Source organism: Tachypleus tridentatus, chromosome 10 (genome assembly GCF_004210375.1).
Source record: "Tachypleus tridentatus isolate NWPU-2018 chromosome 10, ASM421037v1, whole genome shotgun sequence".
Taxonomy (NCBI): Eukaryota; Metazoa; Arthropoda; class Merostomata; order Xiphosura; family Limulidae; genus Tachypleus; species Tachypleus tridentatus.
In genome coordinates, this window is record NC_134834.1 from 37,093,627 (window position 1) to 37,113,373 (window position 19,747).

Consider the following 19,747-nt stretch of genomic DNA (forward strand, 5'->3'; position numbering starts at 1 on the left):
TTTCGTGATAAGCATAAATCCTTGTATAAATCCATGTATAAAATTACGTTGCTTTTCTTATCCATAGCTGTTTGTTCGTGTAAAGAATTACGAAAGTGATGGGTCAGCTGGTTAAAATGAGGGCTTAACAGTCTATATCCTATAATAAACGATTTAGCAATTTTTCCTGTACATTATAACGTCATCCTTCCCTAATTAATAAACAAAAGAGTCTGAAAAGACTACTATAACAATTAAGGTGCGCTCCAGCCAGACCTCCCTGTTTATGCAAACCACAAATTAAACATCGTTAAAATGGAGTCTTCCTCGCTCCTATTGTGTTGGTTTACCCTTGTACATCAGCACCTCGGGTACCGGTATACTAAAGCTATCGCACGTGTAACAATTTAAATGGAAATAAACATAACCCAAAGTAAAACACACGTTTGGAACGAATCACTCAACAAACTAAAATATGAAAATGAAAATAAATAGAATTTTATTCAGGCTCAAGAAGCACCACAAAGTTCTGCAGAAACTAACTCTTTCTATACGAATTAGATCTTTGAAAATAGCTTATAAGTAATTTGTACTTATAGCGTTTTGATACACATTTAAAAGAGGTTACTTCAATTAGACGTATGTTTTAACAGAGTTATCTGGAACACTTTTCACACTTTCTGCTTTAATAATATAAGAGTTTTCGATCATTTCCAAAAACTCGAGAAATTATGAAAAATACCTGCAACAGGAAACAGTCGATGCTAAGATTAAAAGATTGCAAATTCGTAATATTTTAATTTACTTATTCAGAATTTTTCTCCAAAATTTTGTATCAGTTGTAATATTAAAATGCGTTTCAGTGTTTATTTTTCTACAAGTTACACCGTCTGGTAAAAGTTTGCTAAAATACCGAGTTTCCTTTCCATAAGCAGAACATTTTAAATCATATTTAGTTATTTGTATTGTATCGTAATTCGTATATTTAGATAAGATAAATGGGGGAAAGACACCAGTTAGAAATATTTTATTCGCTTTTTTTTTTTTTTATAATCACAATCACACAGTTTAAATACGTTGCTGATTTTTGTTATGAAACACAGACAGTAACAATACCCTCCACGTCTGTTGTTGTACAATTTCTCTCAGATAATTGGAACATTTTCCCTTATTTATGGCATCTTACTCCCACTTACTCTACATAATTATTATTATATATTAAATCTCAGCATGTAAAGCCGAATATAAACAGTGTATAAGATAATTATATCCAGGGGTTGTGACTGTAATTTGTATCATACAATGTAAAATCAAACGTCAACAATGTGTAAAATAAAAAAACGTAGATCGATGTGTTGTTATAATATAAATATTTATGAAACGTAAAATCAAATTCCAAGAATGTATAAAGCAAACGGCAAAATACAGAAGCTATTCTGTGTATTACATCACAAAATGTTTGGCTAGAAGTAACATTTGCTGGTAATTACCAGAACTCAGCATCACTTCTTTTTTTAAATTCCAAGTGAAATACCACTTTTTTATTGGAAGTTGGTAGCGTCTTCTTTTTTTTATTGTTTTTCTTGACAATTCAATTTGAATAATGCATGGAGATGTACCGATAACATACAGAAACTTAGTATTCCATACACTGTGAGGGTAGGTTTATGGCAAAGGTGAGTACCTATACTTTAAAGTGAATTTTAACAACGTTCAAAGCCAAACGTAAACAATGTGTAAAGTAAAGAATGTGAAACCATGCGATGTCAATGAAGCTTATAACACAAACAAAAAGCCTAATGTCAACAATGTTATTACTGTGTTATATCATAAAATGAAAGACTCATTTTCAACGGTTTATGAAGTGTAAAACGTGAATTTATATGGTATCACCGAAGATTCAATCAAAGAATTAAAGGCTAAATAATAACAATTTATAGGTAAAGAATGTACAAAGAAATAACATTGCTGTGTATTATATCATAAAATAACATTACTGTATATTATATCATAAAACAACATTACCGAGTATTACATCGTAAAATATTACTGTGTATTATATCATAAAAAGAAAGGCTGGTTATCAACAGTCTATATGTATTGTTTGTTTTTGAATTTCGCACAAAGCTACTCGAGGGCTATCTGTGCTAGCTGTCCCTAATTTAGCAGTGTAAGACTAGAGGGAAGACAGCTAGTCATCACCACCCACCGCCAACTCTTGGGCTACTCTTTTACCAACGAATAGTGGGATTGGCCGTCACATTATAACGCCCCCACGGCTGAAAGGGCGAGCATGTTTGGCGAGACGGGGATGCGAACCCGCAATCCTCAGATTACGAGTCGCACGCCTTAACACGCTTGGCCATGCTGGGCCAGTCTACAAGTAGAAAAACCTAGATCAAAATACTGTTGCTGTGTGTCGTATCACGAAATGTCAGTAACGACTAGGATGAAGGACGTTACGGCTTTATTGAATCATGAAACATAAACAATGTATACTGACAATATAAAATAACTCTAGAAATATTAATATTTTAAATAATGCTAGTTAATTTACTTTATTACAACTTACATTACCTTAAGGCAAAAATGAAAAGAATCAGTTTTTTGTTTGAAATGTTGTTGAGGTTTTGAAAATAGAGTAATAAAATGGAATTTCAACATAAATGTTAACATTGTAATGAGCCCTCGAAGTTCTTTAGCATTTTAGTATTCTGGAAATATTATTTCTATAATTTTACCCTATTTTACTTTAAGGAAGCTTCATAGAGACAATATCTTCAAAATGGATTTATATTCATATTTCTTATCACTCATAAGCGTTTTAAAACAATGTACAAACTAAATTTCTACAACAAACAAAAAATAAGTGTTAATGTTTCCCAAACAATCTACAATGCTAGTTTCAGAGCTTAATATAAACGAAATTAGTTCTTGCAATCATGAATAAAAATAGTCCACTTTTTACTTATTATTTTCATATTTAGTTAAGCTAAGTTCTTTATAACTGTTTAGAAAACATTTTCTATGACTATGTAAATGTTTAACATCTGATGGCATGTAAATAGTAGTTACAAAAGGTAAACAATAATTTACAAGTACTCCATACGGGTTTACAATGTTTTATGTAAGATTTACTTTAAGCTCCCTCATGGCATGAACACTTAGGCGTGCATTACGACTATAGTATTTGGAAAATTTTGAATTTCAACAGTTCTGATAAGATTAAAACGTTTACAAGTCTATATATATTCTAAAAATGCACCAGCACACACAATCGAACTTATACCCGCCAAAAGCCAAAAGTTTGTATTTTAGTATTCACAAACATAAACCTTTTTGTTTCACTACAGATGCATTCAACAAAAGATTACTAGCACCCACAGTTTGCCCTCCTAGCACCCAACCTATTTGGCGCCCCGACCGAGACGTACTTACAAATCGATATATCTCTTGGCTTAGTTTGTTATGTCTTGAATCGCAAAGTTTGTCCATAAAATGATATAAGACTGAACTCTGGCATGCGTAATAATTCTCTACAGAGATAAATCTTCTAATAGGAGGGTGTCTTCCAAGGAACTGCAATAATATTATGACAGTCAGAAAGAACGACATAGTTTTATTTACTGTTGTCTACACTGTAAGCATATAAGTAGCGTAGCAGGAAAACACAGGACTAATATGTAACCAAACATTTCAAAAGAAAATCTAAATAATAACAGTTACACTGTGATTATTAAGCAATAAAATACGAATATAAATATCAAGTCCTAGTGTAAGTGGTGAGTTTACATGAATTGAAAAATGCAACTAACTCTAAGCAACATTTAGTGCATAACCATTAACTATTGTGCTTCATTACGAATCAAACAGCGATACTGTAGAAAGTTTTTTGACCAAGATATTATATCATATAACTATAAATAATATTATCTTATACAACTATGAATAATATTCTTTACAAATCAATTGTCAGGGTTCGAATTCCTGTCGCACCAAAGATGTTCGCCCTTTCAGCCGTGGGGGCATTATAATGTGTGGTCAGCCCCACTATTCGTTGGTAAAAGAGTAGCCCAAGAGTTGGCGGTGAGTGGTGATGACTAAGCTGCCTTTCCTCTAGTCTTATACTGCTAAATTAGAGACAACTAACGCAGGTAGCCCTTGAGTAGCTTTGGGCGAAATTCAAAACAATCAAAACTTTCTCACAATTTCATTATATTTTTAAAAGAACTATTCAATTATTTATTTTTATTTCACACAATGTGTGTTTTAGTCGTTATTCGATCGTTTCCAGTAATCTGTTCGTGTTATTTCTGTATCCGATGTACACTAAAATTATGAAAAAGAAAAATGTAGTAACTCTTGTTTCTTTTTTTTCCGGATGTTCGCGTAAAACAACTCAAAGGCCATTTATGCTACCCGTCTCTAATTTTGAAATGATATACAAAGTAAAAGGCAGATAATCAACAATACCCACTCGCGGGGTACTTTTAACTGACTAAATAATTGAATTTGTCTGTCACCCTTATAATGCGCAAAAGACCCTAAAGTGTCGCGTGATATTTTTAGTTTGTTTGGTAGCGGAATGTGAAGAAGAAATGAGTCCGCTCGACATGTAAAAGTTTGAGAAAAGGTGAAATTACCAGTTAATTCATACAAAATAGAGATAAGATCGTTATTCAAAGTTTTTGACAATAATTTTTATCAATTGAACAAATAAATAGTAATTTAGCCCATTGAGTGCTGTTTGTTTCCTTTGTTGAATTTCGAGCGAGCAGAATTACTAGAGGGCTATCTGCGCTAACCGTTCCTAGTTTTGAAGTAATAAACTACACGGATGGCTCTACTCTTAGGCTGCTCTTTATCAATTAACAGCGGACTAACAGTGAAATTATAACGCTTCCACGACTGAAAGGGCGAGTATGTTGAATAACGGGTTTTGTTCCCGCAACACACAACTCTAAGTAGATTGGGTTAGAACAAGGGATCTCAATACCTATATTTGCTGAGGGATACATTGATATTTTTATATGTGCAGGAAAATCTCAACGAACACGGTGGGCACCAAGAAATCATAATCTTATGAGCCATACGTTTAGTTCAATGAGCAAATAAAAAATAAAATAACTGTAGTTATTACAAGGTGTTTACGATTAAAACGCAAACTTAAACTTAGAATAAGTCATTATCAATTGAACTTCAAGGTTCAGCAGAATTTTAGTCCTTTAAACTACACGTACAAACTCGTTTCTAGCGACAGCTAGAAGTAACAATATAATTTATTTTTGACCAATCGTTAAACATGAGCATGCACGAAAAATCGTATTATGTGGATATGTATATGTGTGTATAATGTGTATGTGGTGTGAAAGAGACAATGAAATATGACAACGTATAACGTCGGATATGATGTCGTGGAATCAAAATTAATAGTTAAGTTCAAGAACAGCTCCTTCTTACAAACGTAATATTGTAGAACAAGTTTACTGGTACCTGTGGTAATACTTTTAAATGTGTGTTCTACCTGACTTTTGACAACGTACAGTGAAATAAGCTTTCCATGAAAAGACGCTTGCTCTGGTTGTTTTCAGAAAATGCTGTAGTGACTTACTACTCTAATTGAAAAACGTTTCCTTAAATTACAAATCTACAAAGAATCATCTTCCTATTTCATTGGATAAGAAACCATTACCTGCACCTTGGTAACGTTTATAGTATTTGTACCAAAATGATGGGTTGTACTGTGTAAACGTGGGAACAACAGAAGAAGCAACAATTACATAATATCACGTGTAGTGACAGATGGTTATAGTTTTATGGAACAAGATCATAAAACATAAGTTATGACATCCTTGAACTAATATCATAAAATTACTATGGCAGCAGGAAGTAGTTCTTTGTTTAATGATGGTATGATTATTCAGGGTCTGAAGTTCATGCTAATGTTATTCACATTTTGAGACCGATGTTAAACTGAACATGCTGGAGTACAAAGAGGTGATGTATTCAGTAGAGATAAAAAAAAAAACAGCATACAGCATAGGAGGCAGAGGTTTGTGTGCAGAATTCCCGCAGAGAACGTTATGCTCTTTCTTTCATAGATTAAAATACCAGCAAAGGCACTTTTTAAATGCTTTATGGTAACGTTGTAAAGTTTCCTCTTCGTTTGTGACTCCTCGAAATACCACTTTTCTAGCAGCGGATCCCCTACAGAGTTAGATACAAAGGCTTTTTCTTTATATTACTCCTCCCCCGGCTCCGATTAGTAGCTAAGTAACAAGTTGCATCATACTAAACGTGACTATACTCGTCGGTTTAAAACATCTATCAAAGAGAGCATTTATTGAGGATGGGCCATGCCCTGCTAGGTACCATGAGACCCGACAGAGGTGAGAACACTTAAGATGGTCCTTGTTAGCAGTTCATGTAAGAAGGAAATCCATTTGTTAATCTCGTCACAATTTGTCGGGCGGCAGCTTAAAGCCTGCTGAAGAAGCAATCGTCACGACACGAATATGACTTTAAGTCTTGAATGAACATACATACCTATATAGTTCCTGCATTGTTTTCTTATCATGCTGTTCGCTTTTAATCAAACTACAATTTACAGTAGGACGCAGTGAATACACCTTCATTCCTCGTGGATCTGACTAAAATGTTATAAAATATTTGCAAGGCGAGGTGCAAATGTGTATTCTGAACTCACTTCGTTGAGTCACGGTGCAATTTTATAAATTAGATGACTCTTTGTTTCTATACATAGTGCCCTCTCCTCCGTAACTCTCGTGAAAATTTTAAATGAGCTATTTTATAGACTTATACCAAAACCATTCTTAAACTGAATGGTTGCTTGTTCACTCTGACATGTTTGAAGTTAACCGGTGGTTGACCATATATATAATATCTAAAGTAACACATAGAAGAAATGAACCTGCACACTACTTTATATAATATTATTGCTTTCGCAGTGGAAAAAATGTGTGTTCAACACTCTTATTTCAAAACTATCCATCTCTGCGTATGGTAAACTGTACGAATTAAGCTGTTTTGTTGATTGCATACCTCTTGCTCATATAATTTAACGCTTTAGTTAGCGATCGTTTGAAAACACTATATTTTGTTTCTTTGATATCTCGAGCTCTATTCAAGTATACTTCTGGATGAAATCACAAAGCATGTTTTGAACATTTCCATTTTTACTTTTCTTCTTTCTAATGTTAGCTTATATGCACGATGGAACAATACTTTAAAAATTGCTACTGACAAAATATTGTATAAAGTTTTCAAAATTAACATATAAATCGTCAGTGTGTTTTTCTTATAATAAACCTCATATTCAAATTGTTTATTAGTAGATACCTTAAAAATTACAAATTTTACAGCTCGACTTTAACGTTTTTACAACAATTTAGAAAAGCTCATGTAATTGATGTTTGCGATATTTAACAAGGAATCTGTTTTCTTAAGCTGATTTGTTACAGGATTATCATGACAGTATTTGTCAGTTACACAAATATGCTATAAAAAACATCAGAGCTACGAGTTAGGGACTTCTGTATAAATATTTAAACATTTCCTCTAGTAAAAGAATTTTTAAATTACATTTAACAAACTGTATAAAGTAATCTCTAAATACATAAAATACTCACTGTGGTAGTCATAATAGATTCATAGCTGGGAAGAACCTTAGAAGTAAAATCAGTCTTGAAATTAGATAGACCAGTGTTTTAAGTATATTCCCACAAATGCAGTAGAGACGGCCTAACAAACTTAACAATCACCGACAAGGGGAATAAATTTAGGGGTCCAATTACATAGGCCCAGCATGGCCAGGTGGTTAAGGCCCTCGACTCGTAAACCGAGGGCCGAGGGTTGTGGGTTCGAATCCCCGTCACACCAAGCATGCACATCCTTTCAGCCGTGGGGGCGTTATAAAGTTTCGATCAATCCCACTATTCGTTGTAAAACAGTAGCTCAAGAGTTGGTGATAGGTGGTGCTGACTAGTTGTCTTCCCTCTAGTCGTACACTGCTATACTAGGGATGGCTAGCGCAAATAACCCTAGTGCAGCTTTGCGCGAAATTCAAAACAAACCAATTACATTTTATTCAGGAGGAGCAAATTTTGTAGTTACGTCACCGAAAAAGATTGTATACCACATATATATTATGGACTCAAATTCAATTGTAGCAATATTAACAACCTCTCTGTTTTGTGTTTAATTTTAGACACGTGAATGTAGTGAAGGAATGGAATCGCTCAAAAGGTCTTTAAATCTAAAAACTTCCATCTCCTAAACTAAAACAATCACGTACCTTAAAAGTTCCTCCGATACAATACCAGTTTAATACTTCAAACTGTATTATTTCTGAGTTACTTCCACCTTTAACCACTTATTTTATAGGTAATCGAATATCGTTATCAGTTAGACAGTGCAAATACATTATATAATATACATTTATTAATAACCCTTATTATTAAAACAAGAACAATGTGAAAACTACCCCTTATGTATTTGTTTGAAAATTCAGGTTTAAGCGAAATACTAATATGATCAAAGGCTAGTGATATATATTTAGTTGAGAACTGAAATAATTGCCGGTAATGTTGAAGGCTTATTACCAAAAAATTGGATTTCGATGTGTGCAGTAGGCAGAGCACAAACAGCCCATTATGTACCTAAAATAACTTAAATGCCATGACTCAACTCTTATAATGTTTACTTGCGTTTCCCGAAGGTTTGAAAGCCAGTTTAGTAAAAGTACCAATACGATTACCTACTAGTAATTTCTTAATTTAGAACCTATAAGCAATACTACAGGTTATTCGTAATATTTACTTTAGGCACAGTGTAACCCGACATCAGTTTCCTTCGAATTGTACCTTCTTTTTTTTTTCTTTCTGTTCAGAAGTTTTCTTACTGTATGGCAGAAATTTAGTATTGGTTGAAGAGAACTGATAAAATCGCCTTATTAAGAGGTTTTTATGAAGATTTTATCTTTAGAATTCAAGAGCAAAAGCTTTTCAAGAACTTTTGTTACTCGAGTTGTTACTTAATTTTAATGAGATTATCACGAAAAGTAGTAACTGAAGTAACGTAAACGTTATTCTAATTAAACGTAGTTATACACAGGGTTTCCACATAACTAGGCTTCACAACATGTATTTATTTTTATTTCAAAACTTCTCATACATGGATGAAAAAGTAGGCGTAAACGAAAGTCATGACAATTTTATGAACACATGAAACGTGTGTGAACCTTTTCCCATTGGAATTGGAATCTAGACTTGATATCCATATTAATTTCATTTATTGGTCTCAAGTTAGTTTCACTCAAAAAACTAAAAATGTACTCCTTTGATGATTTTAGAAGAAAAATGCAATGTAGTCTGTTAAATCACTTGTTGAAACTTTATCGCTTAAAAGGCTGATACTTATCGCCAACACACAAGTTTGATAACTCTTGTGTACTTCAAACTTATGATTATTTCAAAAATTATTAACAATTATATATATCGCTTTGACAAAATGGTCACTCTTTGAGAACAAGGAATACAAGACACGAATGTAACACAGTTTGTTGTAATCGATTTAAGGTGTTACTTACTATAGAAAACTTCAGTTTAGAGTGAATTTTTATGTGTAAAAAATTAAACAACATAAAATACGATATCACAACGACCTATATATTGACCAGACTGAGCATTTCATATACTTGGAATTTAACTATATGGATTTCATGGCCTGTGGAGTACAGATAAGGCAAAGTTTTTAGTTTTTCAAAATATCAAACATTTAGAAAATTCTTTTCATTTTCTCTGAAGTTACTCGAAGAGTGTTACTATATAAAGAAAAATAAATTTGAATATTTTTTTTTACATTTTCATGTTTTATTATGAACACACTAGTCAACATGTTGGAGTTGAAAAATACAAAGAAAAAACAATCAACAAAATATATAAATTCATAAGCTTTATTACGATAACTCTCGTGTTTTTTGTACTTAGGTATTAAAAGCATTAATAACTCAAATCTCTTGCCACAAAGTTATTAAAAAATGGCTGTACGAGTTTACTTATCCAGAAGTTTAAGACTCTGCGTTAATAAACTATCATAACTACATTTTTCTAACAGCGGCAGATCATATCCTTTAAGAGTGATAATGAAAAGTGTCAGTGCAACGTAACTGACAAACAACCCTGGTTGCAAGGCAGTAAACTTAACTGTTTCAGGTATTAGACGGTGTTGGGCTATATGTACGTCAAAAAGTGTACTAAAATGGTAATCACCAGTGGCGCCACTTCAGTAAAATCTTAAGGGGGAGGCAAAGCTGAACCCTACTTTTTACAAATTACATGAACTGTTGATGACCTAGAACTCTTCGAAGTTCAAACATCAATAGTAATAATTATGTAAGAACTACACGGTTATGACGAACAACAACAAGAAAGGAAAAAAACATGGACATTATGTTGCCCCTCCAGCCTCCAAGTGGCACCTTTGATAATCATATAGAGATATAGCATAATTTCGAGATACACGTGCATTCAGATCGTTAATCAACGTTTTTAGTTCTATTGCATGTATAAATTATTGGTAACAGTACTCTCAGGGTGCATCAGCTTGAATCATTTCAGTAGAATTTGATCAGCCAATAGTTACAAAGAACATCTGGCTAACTTAGACAATTCCTCTTTGTGAATTCACCCCACCTCGAATGAACGAAGGGTAATTTAAAAGTATTCGGTATTTTACCCTCTCATGTAATAATACCTTTCTACAAATGTGAGGCAGTTTTGATGATTCATTCAAAAATGCAGGATTATCCAAAATTATTAGCGTTTTTCTCCCCTGGTTATTGACCTTCTACAGAAATAAGTGCCTTCGTAGTTGATGTAATCAAGCTGATTCGCCGAACCGAGTAAGGGTGATTCACTAATTTATAGAATTCTTATTTTAGACCTTAGTGTGTTTAATAAACACTATTAAATGTATTAATATTGTTCTACACAAAATAAGTTCAAGCAATTCCTAGGATTCTCTAATGACATCTATATAAAATTGTAAAGTAAAAATGTTTTTGTCAATTCTTATACTTAAAGTTGATTTTTTAAAGAATTACCAAAGAGACAGAGTCTCGTGTTTGTTTCTATTTCTATTATTTCCAGTTGGAGCAACAAGAAAGCTAATTGTATATCATTCTAATAATTATGAATTACAAACCCCATAACCCAAGCGCTTTCGAAAAGTGGGCCTTTCTTCTTCAGGGGCAAACTAATAGTAATTCAGTCTTACCTTTGTTCGCAAAGTCTCAGTTACTTTTAATTAATTTGATATTATGCTGTTAACGCTCTCTGAGTAACATAAACCTTAAAAATTTTATCCTGGCAGAGAATAAATGATAAATTAAATTAGTGAGATGGCTGAAAGCACCGTTGCATTTCTTTAATAAGAACAAAAAATCCGTTTGTTTAACTGATGTCTCTAATGTTGTGTAAAATCTTTTTCACGGAGTCGATGTCGCTAATATCAAATTTACAAGTTAGTTTTTGTTACCTGTAACAGTTTTTGTGTCAAAAAAATAGATTCCATTAAAATTAAAAAGAAATTAGTTGAAGAAGTGGTGAATAATTACATCAGTTGTGAAATTTTAACCTTTTTCCTTCAGTGACGTCTTCTGGTGTCAAATATATATATGTGTGTGTGTGTAAAACGTTAATGACCAGTTGATACAACCCTTCACTGAAAGCTTGAACACAACCAAAAAACCGTATATGTGAACCAATAAGTCCAAATGTTAATTTTAAATAGCAGGTGAACTCTGCATCATATGGAAATTTGAAACATGAATATAAAAGTAAGTTACTGTTTTACAATTTGCCTAATATGGTTACGGATATACTATAGTTTCTTCAAATGACGTTTTTAAAGTTTGTTTTATAGCCAATATTAAAAGTATGTATTGCATCAGTAGAAGCTTCACGAAAGAAATATGATGTTTAAAAGAACATTATTCTCTACTGAGGACATTATTTAATAATGTTCTAAAAATTCGTTTCTTAATTAAGTATGTATACATAGAATCATAGAATTTTGATTCATACTTGAAAACGCACTAAACTGAACCTGTCTTGCTTAGATTATCATAATAATATTTTAATTGGAATTATACAAAAATTCCACTAATTCACCTTCGAAGCAAGTTCCATAATAGGAATATTGTATCTTCATAAATTTGTACTCTTATAAGTTATTTCGCCAAAAGTTACTTATAGCTCTGTTTATTGAAACTCAGATAGTTGCACTCGATTATACTTACAGGATTTTGAGCCGATGGAGACCTCGAAAATCTTCTGCTCTCACAGTAGAGATGTTGTTGTGATCAAGATCTCTACAAAAGAAGAAAACCGACATTACGAATCACGACATGTCTACTTTTAACATTTTAAAATTACCTATAAAACAATAAAATTATTATTTCATGAAAGAATAAACAAAGGGTAATCCTCAATAGCCGCGTCACTTGAAATCTTTTTAAGCAAGATTAGAGTCAATTGATGTATGATAACTTTTTTTTTTTTGCTTTTCACCATTTTATTATTAATAGCTATATTTTTGTGCGTCAGCAATAACAAGCGTGGGGCGCGCGCATATCAGATTAGGTTTTATTACTCATCATGATCTTTACAAGCCTACCCTTTAATTGAAATTATATTAGGCAGGATTAGAGTAAATTAATCTAAGAGATCTTGGGCGTGTTCAAATACATCGATCGAAAGGGTCTAATCGCTTGAGTAAAAAAATTGTAATTAGATTTTAAATACACTTAGAGATGACGGAACAATGGACTAAAAGTTTGTAAATAAAAACAAAAAAACTCAGAGCTAATCTATGAGTCGTTATACCACAGCTAAAAGTGAAGTTTTGAAGAAAAAAAGAATTTGTTCTGGAACTATAGTTATTATTGTTCTAAATCATTAAACATTAGAAAACAAAAAGAAAAGTTTTAAGCATTAGTGTCACCAGGTGGTTTAATCGTTTAGTTTTATTACTGAAGTGTAGTATAATATTTCAATTTTATGTGTGTATGATCTAAACGCGTTTTATTTAGAATTATTTTATTGAATTAGAATATAATTAAAGTTCTCCCTCTGTGTGTGTATCAAAATATTCAGTCGTTATGATTTTACATGAAGTCTAACTGCCAGGTCACTCCACGAACTTATGGTGTTACTAACACTTGAAAACTGCAATGATTACACTAATCGTAATCTAACCGTTATTTGACAAATGCCTCTGTGTATGTTCACTTATACTGGTGACTGACTGGACCGATTGTTACTAAACCTAGCATGTACCTTAAGGGCCACCCGGAGAAGGACGTGTTGAATTTCGGAGTTGAAGGGATACGTCAACTAATAGACTGTATAATATTACTAATACATGAATTGTAACAACCTTAATAAGTTTGTGGTGTTTGAGTGCTCAACTTAAAATCTCTGGGACATGGGTTCTAATCCCATCACCGACGAACATGGTCTTTCGGCAGTAAGAGCATTATAATGTACATGGTAATTCTACTTTTTGTTGGGAAAATAGAAGCCTCAAAGTTGGCGGTGGGTGATGTTGACTAGCTATTTTCCCTCTACTTATCGCTCCTAAATTAGAGACGGTCAGCGCAGATAGATCTCTAGTAGCTTTGCGCAAACGATATCAGATAAACACTGCATTAAGACTCATATTTTATAAAACAACGATTATTTTTCTCACAATTCTAAAAATGAGAATGTTTCCAATTTCAAAATTAAAAGAAAATTACTGTAAAGGGTAAAAAATACAAACCCGAAAAGATAGAAAACTCTCTTGCACACTCTTTCAACAACTAACACTTTTAATGAGGTGTAAAGGAAGTAAGAAAACACCACAGTTTATACGGATGGACTGCAACATAGGAAATAAGAAAGTGGAATATCAATTTAAGTTAAGTAAACATAAAATATTGAATATTGTGATTCGACAATAAAGAAACAACATAGCCGAGAAGGAAAAAAAAAAGAGAGCATATTTATTGTAATTGTCTCTGTCTAATGAATATTGATTGGAGACTGGACGAAATGAGAAAGGAAGTCATGGATATCTACACAGAAAATTTGCTAGATGTAAAATTAAGTTAGGCAAAAAACAAACTAACTAATTTATAAGTTCCCATGTAAGAAAAAAAAACTGTTAGTAGTTATTTAGAAGATTGCTGACGAGTAATTTATCATGAAAATCATTATTTCGAGGACTTTATTGCTGTTTAGGTTTAAATGAACAAGATCATAGAAACTGTGTTTGTTTGTTTGTTTTTGAATTTCGCGCAAAACTACGCGAGGGCTATCTGCGCTAACCGTCCCTAATTTTGCAGTGTGTAAGACTAAAGGGAAGACAACTAGTTATCACCACCCACCGCCAACTTTTGGGCTTCTCTGTTACCAACGAATAGTGGGATTGATCGTCACATTATAAAGCCCCCACAGCTGAAAAGGCGAACATGTTTGGTGCGACAGGGATTGAAATCCGCGACCCTCAGATTACGGGTCGAGTGCCTTAACCACCTGACCATGCCGGGCCTAATGTTGAAAGAAGATTCGTATAAGAACATAAAAGTTAATCCTACAAATAAACTTCACACAATTGTTAAAGAAAAAATTAAGAAATATATCATTTTAACACCTTATGAAAAACAAAGTTTAATGTCAATTAATTTTATTTTACTTAAGACTAAAATTCGTAAGATTGGGAACAATTTTGAACCTATTGTATCTAATATGAAGAGATAAACTTATAGTGAAATTTATATCTAAAAATACTCTTTTTTTTTTTACGGATAAAAATAAACACAAAGTTAAGAATTCCTTTAAATATATGGAAATAATTGACCATATTTTTGTTTGTTGAGAATTAAGCAGAAAGCTACACAATGGACTCTGCTCTCTGCCCAACACGAGTATCGCAACGCGATTTCTTTCGTTGTAATTCAGCAGAAATCCCGCTACACCACTAGGGGTAATTGAATATATAATTTTAAATGAAAAATATATTTTGGTTTCTCTTCGTGTTAGGCCTGGCATGGCCTAGCGCGTAAGGCGTGCGACTCGTAATCCGCGGGTTCGCGCCCGCGTCGCGCTAAATATGCTCGCCCTCCCAGCCGTGGGGGTGTATAATGTGACGGCCAATCCCACTATTCGTTGGTAAAAGAGTAGCCCAAGAGTTGGCGGTGGGTGGTTATGACTAGCTGCCTTCCCTCTAGTCTTACACTGCTAAATTAGGGACGGCTAGCACAGATAGCCCTCGAGTAGCTTTGTGCGAAATTCCAAACAAACAAAACTCTTCGTGTTGTGTCGGTTTTCACCAAAGTACCTTTGACAAAAATATTGCATGTTTTGAGAAAAAACAATAAAGAAAATAATAATTTGGTCTTAGAAATAATATATATGATTAACTTAATAAAAGTATATATTGAAAACTCATTTTATTCTTTTCAACTTAGCAGAAAAGTTTATAAATGGAGCGAATGTATAATTATGGGTTATCTTTTATCTTCGTTATTATATGACTTATTTATGGATGGCTTTGAAACTGGAGCGTTAGAAAACCAGATAAGAAACTAAATAATGAAACAACTTAAGAAACAAATAAATATTTTTGCGATATATAAATCGACAAACAAAGCCAAAATTTTTAATACTATTAATGATAAAAATGATTTCATGTGAAAAGAATTTATATAGGGCAAACTAACAGAAATTTAAAATTCATAATAACTGAACACAAAAAATTATAAAAGCAATAATATTACTATTTCACCTTTAGCAGAACATATTAATGAAACTAAACACAATTCAATGGGGAAAAATGTTATTTCAGCACAACCTGAAAACTGTATTAGAATGGTGATTTTGTAATGATATAAATAAGTGTTATTGTCGCATAATTACATCACGGAGGACGATTCAGTAAAGTGCATTGAATGTGTGACACTGTTTCCAGTCTTATCGGGTTTTTGTTTTTTACCCTCTACTTTATTTGTATTTTATTGTAATTTTGAGGCTGTAAGTAGACTCATCTTTAGAATTGTGTAAGAAATAATCGTTGTTTTATAATGTGCGAATATTTTTAATATTGCACATGCGGCAATGAGTTTTAATAGTTTAAAGACCATACGTGAAATTAACACGCGCTTAATGGTTTATCATTTGAAGTGACAATGGCACTATACGGTTTATTGTTAAGACAGGTCTAATCGTGAGTTTTATATGGTAATAGCGCCATACATTATCAAGTTTGAATATGTTTGATTATTACATATTTTACTTGACCAAAATACAAAAAGAGCATTTTAGGATATTTCCAGTTATTAAAATTTACGTAGTTGTTACACCGTAAAGTTAATTAGATTATGTCCAGTCAAAGTTTGGCATGATAACAAACTTGAACAGTTTATTTAAAATGAATTAAAACATGTCCATTTGTTACAGTATACTTGTAGCATTCATTCGTTAGAGCTATGTATGGTAGTACCACCACACACATTATATTAATGCCTTGTTGTTACAGTTTAAAGGGTGATGCCATGCTTTTTTCTCCACCGTACAATTAAATTAAGATTTATTTTGTAATAGTTTATTGAATATTTCAATCGCATAATAATATACAGCCAATAAATTTCATTAGCATATTTTGCTGTAACTTAATAAGAGCACACAATGTGAACAACAAAACTAGAAAACATAATTTTAATAATGATTTATGAGGCAAACCATTCATCAAGCTAAGAACGATTTTGACATGGTTTTATACGTAGTTGTCTTATAATAAAATAATAAACCAATCAATAATTTGCTAATATTAATTTGTAAATACTTTTAGTAAGCGATGACTCATATTATGTTAATATAAAGTCTTGTATCATTACATGAGGCATTTCCTATTTTTATTATGAATGACAAAATAAAACAAACTAATAAAAATCATAAACACTCTGACTATCTGAGGACGTTGAAACTACCGATCAAAGGATAATATTCTGTGTTAAGCGGATTAAGCCTAACCCAACAAGTAGTAACTACTGTAATAAAATACCTGTCTACTCCTATCATCACGATTGAAATTAAATATTTCTTTTACAAAGGTGATAGATAACCTTTTCATCGTGTCATTTACTACACTAAAGACTGTACGTATGGAAATAAGCATGAAGAACATAGTTGTTGGAAAGGTGAAACTGCTGTTGGAATCTGAAACGAAATCTAATAGAACTATACGTCAGGTAGCGCTCATTAACAAAACTACTGAAGTACGGTGCCACCGTGCATAATTGTATCTTATAATTCTTGGATTATGTTGTGAAGTTGAACACCTGTACTTTTTGATCCGATTTACTAAAACTTCTTACTTTTATAGTAATGGCGCCAGGGGTCTTCGGTAAACTAAAGAAACTTGAAAGGAGGGATTAGAGCACGTGTGAAGGAAAGGGGAGGTAGCTCAGGTGTTTGCCACTGTTTTACTTCCCTATCGGCAAGTTGCTTCACTAGAACCGTCAATAACGACCTCATAGTAATACTCAACAAGCACATGTTTGGATGCTATTCAGACCTTCAACATTTTATAAGAACAATTCCCTAAAACTGAATGTCCTTCTTTAAAGTAAAGACACACAAACTTTAGTAGTAAGTAAAAGTATTAGACCTGAATACTTATTTGTTGTCTACCCCTTTCTAACGTGTGTATGCAAGTTATGTGTTACAATACTTTGCATCTTTAACGTAGCAATTTCTAAATAATGCAGCTTTCTAGTGGTGCATAAAACAACATTTGTTACAACTTCCTTCGAAGATAGATTTTACAATTTTCCGGACAAAAAATAAATGTTAGCTGTGGAGCTATTATTTAAATTCAATTTCCTACCTCACTTAATCTTTACTATCTGTTTGTTTGTTTACCGACAAATATTCATTAGTTACAAAAGCACAAAACTGGTTATTATTAGAAATCAGATCATATCACGTTGCGGGTTTGAATCCCCGTCACACCAAACATGCTCGCCCTTTAAGCAGTGAGGGCGTTATAATGTATGATCAATTCCAGTAACCCAAGAATGGCGATAGGTGGTGATGACTAGTTATTTTCACTCTAATCTTACACTGCTAAATTAGGGACGGCTAACGCAGATAGCCCTCGTGTAGTTTGGAGCGAAACTCAAAAAACAAACATACGAAACAAACAGACGTTTTGGGTTAACGTTTATTTTCAGACGTAATGGGAAGCTGTTATTTGTTTCTTGTTCAGCATTTGTTTCTAAATGAACTGGAAATTAATGCAACGCTAATGACTTTGCAATCCAAAGCCAAACCTTTTAAACATATATCTCATTTTAAGTAAGTTTTAAAGACCACACATATTATTACAGACAATTCTCATTGTTGTTTCTTTAAACAGAAGATACTTGACAAAAAATAAACTGTAGTATTTTTGCTCTCTCGGAAAATGTATAGATAGTTACAAGTTTTTATTATACACTGCTGGCCAAAATCTTAAGGTCAATGAACATAAAGAAAAAATATGTATTTTGCGTTGTTAGACTCAACCACTTATTTGAGAAGAGCTTCGAAAGATGAAAATAAGAAAAGGGAAAATAAAAATAAAACAATTTTTAGCATTTAATAGGGAAAATGTGAACACTATGAAATTAGCCTAAATACTACCTGGTCAAAAGTTTAAGACCATACCAAAAAGAAGTTCTAAACAGGGTAGGAAATGCACAACAAGAGGTCTCAGTAGTGGGTTGCACGGCCGTCATTGCGGATAACTGCAAACATTCGCTTTGATATGGTCGATATAAGTGTTTGCAGAAGGCTGGCTGGAATGTTATTCCAAGTGGTGAAGATGGCTTCACGAAGATCATGCACTGTTTGGAATTGACGTCCATTTCTATAGACTTCCCTTGCCATCCACCCTCAAACATTTTCAATGGGGTTCAGTTCAGGCGAACACACTGGATGGTCTAAAAGAATCACGTTATTTGCCATATAAAAGTCCTTTGTCTTGCGCATTGTGGTTTGCAGCGTTGTCCTGCTGAAAGATCCAGTCATTTCCACACAAGCGAGGGCCTTCAGTCAATAAGGATGCTCTCTCCAAGATGCCAATGTAGCCAGCTGCTGTTTGGCGCCTCTGTATAACCTGAAGCTCCATTGTTCAATGGAAGGAGAAAGCACCCCAGAACCTCCTCCACAGTATCGTGTAGAAAATGTCTCCGGTGGGATATTCTTATCGTGCCAGTAACTTTGGAAGCCATCTGGACCATCCAGGTTAAATTTTTTATCATCAGAGAACAAAATCTTTTTCCACTTTTTTACGTCCCATGTTTGATGCTTCTCATCAAAGTTTAACTGAGATGTTTCTTGGTGTGGAAGGAGGCATGGCCTTTGAAGACGTTTACGGTTTTAAAGCCTTTCTCACGTAGTTGTCGTCTTATTGTTCTTGAGCCTCATTATTCGTCTGTAAAGGCCTTAATCTGGTTCGACGATCGGCTGGCGTCTTGCCGAACAACCCGTCGAATCCTCCTGCTCAACGCCGGCGAAATTTTCTTGGGCCGACCACTTGAAATTCTCGTTCCGTATCCTTCAGGGTCTTTTAAGAAATTTGCAACAGCAGTTTTACTACGCCCAATCTCACCAGCGATGGCACGTTGAGAGAGACCTTGGTTTTTCAGCTCGACAATTCTGCT

At 33.3% G+C, this 19,747-nt stretch overlaps 1 protein-coding gene across 6 annotated transcripts in view; it reads right to left on the reverse strand.

Annotated features, from left to right (window-relative positions):
• Positions 1-19,747, reverse strand: part of LOC143229062 (protein slit-like) — a 561,294-nt gene that overhangs the window by 504,092 nt on the left and 37,455 nt on the right. For all 6 annotated transcript variants that reach the window (XM_076460805.1, XM_076460803.1, XM_076460801.1 and 3 more), the window contains exon 2: positions 12,299-12,370. Coding sequence is in view for 5 of the 6 variants with exons in the window: in XM_076460803.1 (XP_076316918.1) it covers positions 12,299-12,370 (72 nt within the window). In the remaining variant the exon portion in view is untranslated. The remainder of the gene's footprint in view (positions 1-12,298; positions 12,371-19,747) is intronic.